General features: G+C 47.7%; 1 protein-coding gene across 4 annotated transcripts in view; it reads left to right on the forward strand.

Annotated features, from left to right (window-relative positions):
* The window catches only part of SYT16 (synaptotagmin 16), a 124,411-nt gene that overhangs the window by 97,688 nt on the left and 13,409 nt on the right, over positions 1 to 13,314 (forward strand). For all 4 annotated transcript variants that reach the window (XM_053403766.1, XM_053403942.1, XM_053403677.1 and 1 more), the window contains one exon: positions 3,160 to 3,416. In XM_053403766.1, coding sequence (XP_053259741.1) covers positions 3,160 to 3,416 — 257 coding nt within the window. The remainder of the gene's footprint in view (positions 1 to 3,159; positions 3,417 to 13,314) is intronic.

A 13,314-nucleotide genomic window follows, 5' to 3' on the forward strand; every position in this document is an offset into this window, starting at 1 on the left:
TTCCATTATTCCTGGGTGGCTTCTTCCGTCTCCCTGCCCTGCCCCTCTTCTCTAGCAAATGAAGGATGGTAAATGTGTAGTGTGGGAGAAATAATTTAGAGCAGGGAGTGGGAAGCTTTTTCAGCTGCAGGGCTGCTCCTGGGCAACTTCAAAGAACCATGGAATTGCAGAATTGGAAGGGACCCCCGAAGGTCATCTAGTCTAGCCCCCCCGGCAATGCAGGGATCTTGCCCTAATTGGGACTCGAACCCGCAGCACTGCGATTGAGAGCCTCGTGCTCTACCGACTGAGCAAAGGCAAAAGTGGGCAGAGCAGCAAGTGTACGTCTTACCTTAGTAGAGCATGCGAGTTTCTGCACTCCCCTGCCTCTGTCATAGAATCATGGAATCGTAGTGTTGGAAGGGACCCCAAAGGTCATCCAGTCCAACCCCTTGTAATGCAGGAATCTCAGCTGAAGCACCCAAGACAGATCCATCCAGACAAGCAAGAGACATTATCTGAGTTCAAGGGCACACCTAGCCAGGCAAAAACACGGAAGGAGGGTGCATAGCAGGGCCAGTGAAGGATGTGGCCTGAAGAGAAGTCCAAGGGCCAAGTGCAGAGGCCTAGAGGGCCACATTCAGCCTCTGGGCCTGAGGCTCTCCTTCCCTGATATAGAGAAACAGGATGTTCTGATTACCGTATTTTTTGCTCTATAGGCTGCACTGGACCATAGGACGCACCAGACCATAGGAGGGGGAGAACGGGGGGGGGGGAATTCTCCCCCTCTCTGCTCAGCGCCCCTTCAGCGCAGTGGCAGGAGAAACGGAGCCCCTTCCATTTCTCCTCCCGCTTCGCTGAAGGGGCGCTGCACAGAGAGGGAAAACTGTGCAGCGCCTCTCCAGCGAAGCGAAGCCTGGAGAGCAAGAGGGATCGGTGTGCCCCAACCCCTCTCGCTCTCCAGGCTTCGGGTGGCTATCCGCAAGCCTTCAGAATGCAGCAGGAACTCCTGCTGCGCTCCGAAGGCTTGCAGAAAGCTGCCTGAAGCCCCCGGAGCGCAGCGGGAGTTCGCACTGCGCTCCGGGGGCTTCAGGCTTCAGGTGGCTATCCGCAAGCCTTCGGAGCCCAGGGGGAGCGCTCCCTCTGCACTTCGGAGGCTTCGCGTTGCTATCGCTGAAGCCAAGGAGCCTGCATTCGCTCCATAAGACGCACACACATTTCCCCTTCATTTTTGGAGGGGAAAAAGTGCGTCCTATAGAGCGAAAAATACGGTAGATTCATATCCCGCCTTTTCTCCAAGGAGATCAAGGTGGTGTACAAATTCCTCCCCCTCTCCATTTTATCCTCACGACAACCCTGTGAGGTAGAAAGATAGTGCCTGGCTCAAGGCCACCCAATGTGGGGATTTGAACCCTGGCCGCCAGGTTCTAGTCAGTCCCTCTAACCACTCCTGGCCTGTTGGCATCCTTCTGTCTTGAGAGGCAATGGAGTGCGCCTCCAAGGGGGAAAGCAAACTGCTGTGTTAGCAGCGCCGAAGTGACTTCCTTGCGATGCCAGCCTGGGCAGAGGGTCTGGAGGTCCTGGGCTGCCCAGACAACAAGACCCTCCTCTCGGCCTCTCTGGTGCGGTCCGAAGGAAAGCAGAGCAAGACATTGGGCGCCAGCTTGGCCGCAGGAGTTGTCAGAAGGCAGGCGCAATGGGTTGTGCCCAACAACTTGCAATCATGGTGGGGAGCATGGAGGGTGAAAATTGTCCTCTTCACCTCCCGCCCCTACCCAGTGGGCCAGTGCTTGCCTGGGGGTGGAGGAGGATACGATACAATACAATACGATAATCTTTATTGTCATTGTCCCATACAGAACAACGAAATTGAAAAAAATCTACATCAGCCATTCAAAAACCAACAAGCCTGCTATCCCAGCTATCCCAGCTTGGTTAACCCCCTAAAAACTCCGATACCCCATAATTAAATACAATATACCGCATTTTTCGCTCTATAAGGCGCACTCCCCCCCTCCTAAAAAGTAAGGGGAAATGTGTGTGCATCTTATGGAGCGAATGCAGGCTGCGCAGCTATCCCTGAAGCCAGGAGAGTGAGAGGGATCGGTTCGCACCGATCCCTCTCGCTCTCCTGGCTTCAGGGATAGCCACGCAAAGCCTCCAGAGCGCAGCAGGATTGCTCCTCCCACTGCGCTCCGGAGGCTTTCTGTTGCTTTCGCTGAAGCCAGGAGAGTGAGAGGGATTGGTGCGCAGCGATCCCTCTTGCTATTCTGACTTCCCTTCGCTGGAGAGGCACTGTGCAGAGAGCGAGATAATTTTTTTTTTCTTGTTCCCCTCCTCTAAAACTAGGTGCGTCTTATGGTCAGGTGCATCTTATAGAGCGAAAAATATGGTGCTCCCACAGAGACTACCTTACACCACGTTTAAAACCCAGATTGCATTTGGATAGAAACTGTTTCTCAGGCGGCTGGTCCTAGTCTTTATAACCCTGTACCTTCTTCCAGAATGAGGGTGGCTCCCTCAATATTGGAGGGAGGGCTAAGCCCTCTGCATACAAATATTGAGGAGGCTGAAGCCCCTTCTGCCCCCTATAGTTGGCATCCCTGCAGAATGAGGCGTATACAAGGCGCCATTGCACTATCTTAGGGTCTCCTCACTGGGTTTGTGTAGCCTTTTCTTCCTTGGGCCAGTCACACTTCTTTGAAGTCTCTCAGCCTCACTCACCTCACAGAGTGTTTGTTGTGGGGGAGGAAGGGAAAGGATATTGTTAGCCGCTTTGAGACTCCTTAGGGGAGTGATAAAGCGGGATATCAAATCCAAACTCTTCTTCTTCTTCTTCTTCCTCCTGAAGATGTCACACAAGGCAGCAGAGGTTATGCACATGCTCTCAAACAGCTGCTCATCACTCACCCTACATTTTCAGGTGTGCACTTCAAAACAAAACTCCTTGGGTTTTGTGCGAAGAGGCCCTTCGGTTGGTTCCCAAGGGAGAAGCTGGTTTGGCTCCTTCGTTGCCATTCCGTTGGAAAGAGGCGTTCTTCCTTTGTGGGTTCAGGATTCCCAAGTCCCTCATGCATACTTATCACTTGTAGGCCCTGTGCTGCAGCGAAATAAAGCATCTGCACACTTAATCCCCCCCCCGCCGAATTTATTTTTCTCTCTGCTCTTAAAATGTGCTAGATCTCGACGGGTTCAGCCAACTGAGTTACCAAGACAACCTCTCTTATCACGAAGATGACCATCTATCCCTCGACTCCAGAACGGCGTCGGAGAGCAGGGGCTCTGGGCAGCCCAAAGACCCCGGGGTGGAGGTCAGCGCGACGCCCAGCCTCAGCCGGCAAGAGACAGAAGGGAGCTTGGAAATGGAGACGGCTTTTAGCAACCAAGGATTCGAAGGGAACGACGCCACGGACAGCTCGTCGGCCTGGAGCCCGGAGGTAAGAAGAAAGCAGTTGTTCGTGCAACGTGGAGGGTGTTTCATTCCTTCTCAGAAGTTTTCTCTAAGGCGGCTGCATTTCTGTTTACCACGTTTTAATGTCATGAAATGAGTTAATTAATGAAAGAGCGCTGTAATATTGGGATACCTCTCCTTTTTAGGAATGTCTTGTGCGCTCACAGCCTGGAAGGTTGTGGGTGTTAAGTTCATTTGGTATGAATGGATAATGTGTAGTTGCGGTTATGGAAAACCCATATGGAAGATATCTGAAGGCAGTCCTGTACAGTGGATGCTCGGGTTGCAAACGTGATCTGTGCAGGATGCATGTTCGCAACCCACAGCGTTTGCAACCCGTAGCGGCGCGTCTGCACATGTGCAGGTTGTGATTCGGCGCTTCTGCACATGTGCAACTGCCGAAACCCAGAAGTAACCGGTTCCGGTACTTCTGGGTTTCGGCGGGTCCGTATCCCAAAAAAACACAACCTGAAGCACCTGTAACCCAAGGTATGACTGTACAGTGGTACCTCGGGTTACATACGCTTCAGGTTACAAACTCTGCTAACCCAGAAATAGTACCTCTGGTTAAGAACTTTGCTTCAGAATGAGAGCAGAAATTGTGCTCCAGCGGCGCGGCAGCAGCAGGAGGCCCCATTAGCTAAAGTGGTGCTTCAGCTTAAGAACAGTTTCAGGTTAAGAATGGACCTCCGGAACGAATTAAGTACTTAACCCGAGGTACTACTGCATAGGGAAGTTTCTAATGTCTGATGTTTTATTATGCTTTCCTATTTGTTGGAAGCCGCCCAGAGTGGCTGGGGCAACGTAGTCAGATGGAGGGGGTACAAATAATAATAATAATAATAATAAATAAAAATAAAAAATTAAAAAATTAAAAAAATTAAAAAAATACCCCACCCATCTGACTGGGTTGCCCCAGCCACTCTGGGTGGCTTCCAACATATATAAAAACATAGTAAAACATTGAACATTAATAAACTTCTTTATACAGGGCTGCCTCCAGATAACTCCTAAAGGTGGTGGTGGTTGTTGTTATTAATATGGAATGCTTTTCGACTACTATTATTATTTATCTAGCACCACCAATGTGCATGGTGGCAAAGCCATAGCTCAACGGTACATCATCTGCTCTGAATGCCCAAGGCCTTGGGTTCAATTCCTGGCACCTCCAAGAAAGATGCCAGGGCCAGGAGACACTTTATGCTCACCCACACTTCCATTTGCCCTGCAGTTTCTTCTGTTGGGTCCACGACTTCTTGGCAGGGGTTCTAGACAACTTTCTTTTGCCCCACTGCGTTCCCCGGAAAGACCCGAGGTTTACCGCTGTATCGGAACGAAAGTCAATCTGCAGAAAACCCGATTGACATTTGCTCTGATTCAGCCATAAACAGTGGGTATCCCCAGGCAAAGTGGTGGGACAGAAAGAAAACCCTCTTGGGTGATCCCTTCCTTGGAAAGTCCCTGCCAATCAGTGTAGGTTGATGGGCCCATCGTCTGACCTTATATATAAGGCAGCTGCAAACCCCACCTGCTCTGCCCCCAAGAATGTGGCGTCCATCACTTCGATTCATGCAGTCACTCTTACACAGGCATAGGCAAACTCGGCCCTCCAGATGTTTTGAGACTACAACTCCCATCATCCCTGACCACTGGTCCTGTTAGCTAGGGATGATGGGAGTTGTAGTCCCAAAACATCTGGAGGGCCGAGTTTGCCTGCTCTTACAGAACACGTTTGCCTGCCAGAATTCTTTTCCAGATAAGGATGTTGTAGCAATCGCTACAGCAATAGCAATTGCTGAAGGGGATTGGGAAACGAGGGCTTTCAAGGCTTTATAAAATTCTGCAGCTGCAGATACTTCTCGTCTCCCCTCCACATGCTTGACAGCTATTATTGAAATACGTCAGTTTGCAGTTTTTTTTAAATAAAAAATCAACATAAAATCTTTCCGGCAGATTCAGATTACCAAGCAAAAGTATGGTCTTCTGTACATAATGCTAAGCCCATGGTTATCATTAACCAAAGTTAACAAACCACAGTTATAACGGCAGCACTTGGCAGATGGCTACTTCGAATTTGGTTTGTTCCCTACAAGCCGGGAATATCTGCATTTCACTAGTGGCTCTGTAGGTTTGAGTCATTGATGGCTACTTAGCCATAGTTAAGGCAGTTGATAGTCTAGCACCCCCTAGTGGCTGGAAATTCTGCCTCCTCTGAATGCCACCCTGGTAGCTAGATGGCTGATTAGATATCTTTATGTCCTGCCCTCAGCTCTTCCTCCTCCTCCTCTTCCTTCTAAGTTGATAGATTTTTCTTGTACCTGCAGCACCCGGAAGCAGTCTGATATGTTTCAGATCCACTCTATTTCATTCCAGTTCAATCTGTTATTCGGGTTTGAATATGCCCTGTTAAATTTCAAGTTCTGTTTCCACCTCATTGACAATAACGGGGAATCTAAAACAGCTGCAACATCTTCCTTTTTTTACTTAAGTGGATGAAATTTGCAGGCAAAGGAGCACTTGCCTTTTGTGTGTGTGTCAGATCCACCCAGAGGTCTTTGTGCAGGAAAATATATACCCTCCCTAACTTTTTTTAGTGCCTACCACAGCTGATGAACATTGTGGGCCTGGTTGCCCTTTCTGAGGGGATGAAGCCTACAAACAGTTTTGAAAGATGAGTGCATCAGTTCTCCTGCAAGGGCTCGTGTTACAATTTCAAAGTGGGAAAATAGAGATCCACGTTTCCTCCTATTTTTGCAAGGGGACCTGGGGCCTCCCACATGTCAGAATTTCTCTGTGGCTTTTCAAGTCTTCCTGTGCTTCCCCTGTAAAACCAGTGTCAGAGATTAAAAAGAGGAACACGGGGAGACTTGCAAAGCACTCTTTGAAGCAGCCTCCATCCCTTCCTTTAAAGGAGCCTGTTTCAAAGGGTCCTTTTGGCTTTGCTTGCAAAATATTCCTCCTTTTCTCCCTTCCCCTTCATTTGAAAGAGGAGGGGATTTCTCCAGTCCTCTGCCTTTACTTGAGATTAGGAAATTAGAAGGTAAGGAGGAGACATGCAAAGACCTTTGCAAGTCTCCCCCTTCCGTTTTAAATCCTCACCTTCTCAAGGATCTGCTCCCATCTCTCAGTTGTGCTCATCACCTGATGAGCAGAGATCAAATCCTGCTGCCCAGGCTGCAGGCTTCTCTTCCTACAATTCGTTATGAATTATAAGATGCAGAGGTAGATGTGTGTGTGTGTTTAACCAGCTTAATTGTACTCAAATCTTACAATACTTGTCTGTTTATTTATTGCTATATATCCCACCTTTTCCTCCAAGGAGCTTGGTAGCATACACGGTCCTTCCCCTCCTCATCTAATCCCCACAACATCCCTGTAAAGTAGGTCAGGCTGAGAGGCCATAACTGGCCTAAGATCATCCAGTGAGCTTCATGGCTGAGCGGGGATTTGAACGCGGGTGGCGCTGTGGTCTAAACCACAGAGCCTAGGGCTTGCCAATCAGAAGGTTGGCGGTTCGAATCCCTGCGACAGGGTGAGCTCCCGTTGCTCGGTCCCAGCTCCTGCCTACCTAGCAGTTCGAAAGCACGTCAAAGTGCAAGTAGATAAATAGGTACCACTCTGGTGGGAAGGTAAAGGGCGTTTCCTTGCACTGCTCTGGTTCGCCAGAAGCAGTTTAGTCATGCTGGCCACATGACCCGGAAGCTGTCTGTGGACAAACGCCGGCTCCCTCGGCCAGTAAAGCGAGATGAGTGCTGCAACCCCAGAGTCGTCCGTGACTGGACTTAATGGTCAGGGGTCCCTTTACCTTTTACCTCCCAGGTCCCAATCCAGCATTCTAACCACTACACCACACTACTTCACCACCCAGCCTTTTTTTAAAAAAAGAAAGGTTTGCCGTAGGTTTAAGTGCTGTGTACCGTCCTGGCTTGTAAACTAGGATTCAACTGTGGGTTGCAGTCTTGATTTGTAAGTAGCGCTTAAACCAGTTCCCTGGTTTGGATGTCGCCGGAATCTGCAATTTTAACAAACCAAGAAGACGAGCCACGGGGAGACCCCTGAAGCTTGTCGCTTGTTCCATCACCAGCGCACAATGGTTTGTTGGGCTGAACAAGAAGCAGCGAAGTTGTATGTACCTGGATTTCATTCAGCCTCCTCTGCGTAGCTTGTCTGGCTGCATTGTGGGGCTGAGATAAAAGGCTGCCTCTGCTATTCTTATATTCTAAAAATATTCCCGGTATCTTAAAACTCCATTCAAACACCCACTTATTTGGATTTTTAATTTTTTTATTTTAAAAGAACCCTTCGCTTTTGATGGTGGAACCACAAACACCATTTCAGGGCCATTCCCGTAATTGCTTGCTTTGTTAGATGGATATTGCTTTTCCCCTTTTCCTCTTATTTGCTTATTTTTTTCTTCCACCACACGTATATAAATTCAGTTGTTGTATTGGGAGTGGATTGCAGTGAAGGATGTATTCAGCTAAATCTAATGCTGATGACATCTTTCCGCCGGGCTCAAAGGAAGAACATTGTTTGAGCTCGGAAGAGAGTTGTTCAGGCTGCACAGCCTTGGAAAATGAATGCATTCAGCAACCATTTCTAAGGAGCAGAATTATGAAACAGGATGGGAAGAATGCCAAGCATTATGGTGCTCCAACCAGAAGAGGCAGGTATGTCAGGCACAGGTTGTCTGTTCCTTACATCGCAGGTAACTCTGGCCAGAAGGAAGGAGCTGCTCACAGCCAAAACCCAAATTCCTTAAGCCAATGAGTTACGTCGCTTTCAAACGTGGCAAAATATTCACACATACCCCATGTGATGGGGAATCATGGGGATTTAGAGGGAGTAAGAAGAGTCCCTTGCCAACAAAGGTCCGTATAGTTAAAGCTATGGTTTCCCCAGTAGTGATGTATGGAAGTGAGAGCTGGACCATAAAGAAGGCTGATCGCCAAAGAATAGATGCTTTTGAATTATGGTGTTGGAGGAGACTCTTGAGGGTCCCATGGACTGCAAGAAGATCAAACCTCTCCATTCTGAAGGAAATCAGCCCTGAGTGCTCACTGGAAGGACAGATCCTGAAGCTGAGACTCCAAGACTTTGGCCACCTCATGAGAAGAGAAGACTCCCTGGAAAAGACCCTGATGTTGGGAAAGATGGAGGGCACAAGGAGAAGGGGACGACAGAGGACGAGATGGCTGGACAGTGTTCTTGAAGCTACCAGCGTGAGTTTGACTAAACTGCAGGAGGCAGTGGAAGACAGGAGTGCCTGGCGTGCTCTGGTCCATGGGGTCACGAAGAGTCGGACACGACTAAATGATTAAACAACAACAACAAGAAGAGTCCTGCTGGATGAGACCAAAGGTCTCTCTCCCCATCCCCCATCCCACCCTGCAGGTCAACACAGACTGGTGAGCAGGACAAGTGCCCTTTGTCAGTGCTCCCCAAGTGCCTGGGAAAATACTTACTCTTGGGCCCTTGGGTACTGCAGAAAAAGGGGTTTGGCCAGCCCCATGTTTTATGCTCGAAGAGCTTATCCCCTTTAACATTCATCAGATGAAAATAGGGACGTTTCTTCTTCTTCTTTTTGTATACAGTGGTACCTCGGGTTACATACGCTTCAGGTTACAGACTCTGCTAACCCAGAAATAGTACCTCGGGCTAAGAACTTTGCTTCAGGATGATAACAGAAATTGTGCTGCAGCGGTGCGGCAGCAGCAGGAGGCCCCATTAGCTAAAGTGGTGCTTCAGGTTAAGAACAGTTTCAGGTTAAGAACAGACCTCTGGAACGAATTAAGTACTTAACCCGAGGTACCACTGTAATTTTTATTAAACTTTCTGTTTTGCATTTCAGAATATTCATTTCAACAACCTTAAAATATCAATGACTTCCCTTCTTCTCTTTCCATGGTTCATTTTGTATAACATAAATCCCTGCATACAGTCGTACCTTGGCAGTTGAGCACCTTGCGATTCGAACGTTTTGGCTCCTGAACGCCGCAAACTCGGAAGTGTGTGTTCTGGTTTGCAAACGTTCTTTTGGAACCTGAATGTCCAACGCAGATTCCGCGGGTTCTGATTGGCTGCAGCAGAACCCTCAGCGCTGGACCTCAAGTGTCTGGGCTGAATGATGGGTGTGGAGATGCTCCTTCAGGTATACTGGGCCGGGGCCATTTAGGGCTTTAAAGCTCAGCACCAACACTTTGAATTGTGCTCGGAAATGTACTGGGAGTCAAGGTAGGTCTTTCAGGACCAGGGTTATATGGTCTCGGCGGCCGCTCCCAGTCACCAGTCTAGCTGCCGCATTCTGGATTAGTTGCAGTTCTCCGGGTCACCTTCAAAGGTAGCCCCACGTAGAGTGCATTGCAGTTGTCCAAGCGAGAGATAACCAGAGCATGCACCACTCTGGCGAGACAGTCTGCGGGCAGGTAGGGTCTCAGCCTGTGTACCAGATGGAGCTGGTAAACAGCTGCCCTGGGCACAGAATTGACCTGTGCCTCCATGGACAGCTGCACGTCCAAAATGACTCCCAGGCTGCGCACCTGGTCCTTCAGGGGCACAGTTACCCCATTCAGGACCAGGGAGAGGCCATGGGGTGCTCCCTCACTGCCGCAGCTGCTCGGGACAGGTGCCAACTCACCCACCTCCCCGAACTCTTGGTGGTGGCACTGGCAGGGGAAATAGGGACATTCTGGGATCAACTGAGAAGCCAGGATGGCTTTTGTAATTCCAGGGCTGTTCCTGGAAAATAGGGACACTTGGAAGGTGTGAGAGCTCTGAGCACAGGGCTTGCAAAACCCTTAGTGCATCCCTTCCCAAACACCCGACGGCCAGCTGGCAATCAAGGCAACGTGCAAACAATTAAAACAGCGATCAGCAGCAGGAAAACATCAAGACGATTTTAAACAAATCAAGGTTAAAAAGCATCAGCAGAAACAAAAGCCGTTAAGCTTGGGTAGGCTTGCTCTAGTCCTTGAATGTCCTGTTCTTTTCACCATGTGCTCATGTTTAAATAGAAAGGAGGGGTCTCTATAGCAACTCTTTCTAGTCTGAGATTAAAGAGCACCTTCGAACAGGAAACACATGCACCCAGGAAGCTGAACACCTGACTGTCTATCTGTCTCTCTCTCTCCCTCTCTTCCCTCCCACCCTGGTTTTGTTTCATCAAAATAAATGTTCTGCAAGAAAATAAATAAATGTTCTGCAAGAAGGGTTTGCCTGCAAGACACACTGGAAAATACAAAAAAACTATGGCTCGATTTCACATTTTTTAAATTTTTTTAAAAATAATGTTTTATTAAGTTTTACAAAAAAAACAATACAGAAGAAAGACATATTAAAAAACCAACAATTAAAACACAACAAATAGAAAATAAAATAAAATATAACAAGCCAGAAAAAAGGAAAAAGTTATTAAAACATTTAGCACAAAAAAAGAAAAGAAAAAAGAGAAGAACCTCTTTTCAGATTCTTATCATTCATTGCCTTATTTTCCTGACTTCCACCCGCCTCCCTTTCTTGTATTCCACTTTAAAAATTGATCAGCAAATTCATTCTTATTAGTTTTATCCTTAAGTAATTTCCCTCACGTATTATACTTTCCCGATTTTCATCCAATGTCTATCCCTTCTTTCATACTCTTGTTTCCCTTGTTTACTAGAACCCCTTCATTTCATTTCAATGTCATCAGCATTCAAAGATTTTACAGTGTTTTTGTAAGTAGGTTTTAAATTTCTTCCAATCCTCCTCCACCCGCTCTTCTCCTTGATCTCGTATTCTGCCGGTCATTTCTGCCATTTCCATGTAGTCCATTACTTGCATCTGCCATTCTTCCAAGGTGGGTAGATCTTGTGTCTTCCAATGCTTTGCAATCAGTATTCTTGCTGCTGCTGTAGCGTACATAAAGAAAGTCCTATCCTTCTTTGACACCAATTGGCCGACCATGCCCAGGAGAAAGGCCTCTGGTTTCTTCAGGAAGGTATACTTAAATACCTTTTTCATTTCATTATAAATCATCTCCCAGAAGGCCTTGATCCTTGGGCATGTCCACCAAAGGTGAAAGAATGTACCTTCAGTTTCACATTTAGCCAGAAGATGCTCATGTGCAACTCAGAGGTGAGGAGGTGGAAAGCATTTGTGTGTTACAAAAGTTGGTGCCCCCACTCTCTACAAGATTCCATGGGGACCCAGGCCCTCATCCAGGGTCTGTGTTCCTTTGGAGAATTAAGACATGGCAGAGACTGTCTTCGCTTTAAGAAATATGGTTCATTCACCTGTTGACACCTTCAGTCTGTATGGAGGGAGTCCACACCTTACAGTATGGTCATTTCAAGATGGGCTTGTACCCCACAGCAGTTCAGACCTAGGGTCCATGGCTTCTCTCCCAGCCAGCCTTCAGCCAACCTGCCCAAGATGGATCCCAGTCTCCACCCCTTTCTTCTTCCCAGCACACCTTGCTAAAAAAACCTCTCTTAGAGAGCCAGTGTGGTGTAGTGGTTAAGAGTGGTAGTCTTGTAATCTGGGGAACCGGGTTCGCGTCTCCACTCCTCCACATGCAGTTGCTGGGTGACCTTGGGCTAGTCACACTTCTCTGAAGTCTCTCAGCCCCACTCACCTCACAGAGTGTTTGTTGTGGGGGAGGAAGGGAAAGGAGAATGTTAGCCGCTTTGAGACTCCTTAAAGGGAGTGAAAGGCGGGATATCAAATCCAAACTCCTCCTCCTCCTCCTCCTCCTCCTCCTCCTCTTCTTCTTCTTTTCCTGTCACCCCAGGTCAATGAGGGAGGACATTTCTCTTGCATTGCCAATGGCCCTCTATTTTTTCTTGATGGCCTTAGCTTGACCGGGTCATTTTGCACAGGCTAGCTGAGGAATTCCTCTGCAGTTTATTATTTCTCTCTTCATGCCACAAATAATCAAAATCCTACCATTTATTAATTTCTAGGGTTTAGGGAGTTATCTCCCCCACCCAAAGAATCTGCAACAGTATTTATGTTTTGGCTTTGTTACCCTGAAGGCGTAAGAAAGATGTTTGCAGCACAGTTGGCTAGGAATTAGGCCAGCCTCCCACACTGTAATTTTCATGGCACAATACACTTCTGTATTGTACAAATGTGTTGAAGGAGAAATTATCACGGGTTGAAGCACCTGCAGAAGGCCATGGGTTCAAGGTGCCAGAAAAAGCTCAGCAATATTTATGCTACTTTTTTTGCAGCAGTAGTGATGGCTTTCGGGGATTAGCCTGTTTTAAGCTGGGAACTCATGATTCTCTCACGTTATGCCTCAATGCTTTCTCCAGATTCTTGTACTTTCTTCCCTACAGCCCCTAAGCAGGGGTTTTCCCCTCAGTCCCATTCTCCTTGTTCCTTCCGTTCTTCAGCTGCCATCACCATCCACCCCAATTCCTCCCAAGCTCTTTCTTCCTCCATCTGTTCCTCCCTGCTTCTCAGACCACTGTGTGACTATTGATGGCTACTGTTTGCCTCTGAATATCAGTAGTTGGCTCCTTCATGGCAAGTTCTTAAAGAAATGGGAGTGCCTGATCACCTCATCTGTCTCCTGAGAAATCTCTACATGGGACAAGACGCTACAGTTAGAACTGGATATGGAACAACTGGTTGGTTCAAAATTGCGTAAGGAGTACGACAAGGCTGTATATTGTCTCCCTGCTTATTTAACTTGTATGCAGAATTCATCATGCGAAAGGCTGGACTGGATGAATCCCAAACCGGAATTAAGATTGCCGGAAGAAATATCAACGAGCTCAGATATGCAGATGACACAACATTGATGGCAGAAAGTGAGGAGGAATTAAAGAACCTTTTAATGAGGGTGAAAGAGGAGAGCGCAAAATATGGTCTGAAGCTCAACATCAGAAAAACTAAGATCA

Source organism: Podarcis raffonei, chromosome 1, assembly GCF_027172205.1.
Source record: "Podarcis raffonei isolate rPodRaf1 chromosome 1, rPodRaf1.pri, whole genome shotgun sequence".
In the NCBI taxonomy this organism is placed as follows: domain Eukaryota; kingdom Metazoa; phylum Chordata; class Lepidosauria; order Squamata; family Lacertidae; genus Podarcis; species Podarcis raffonei.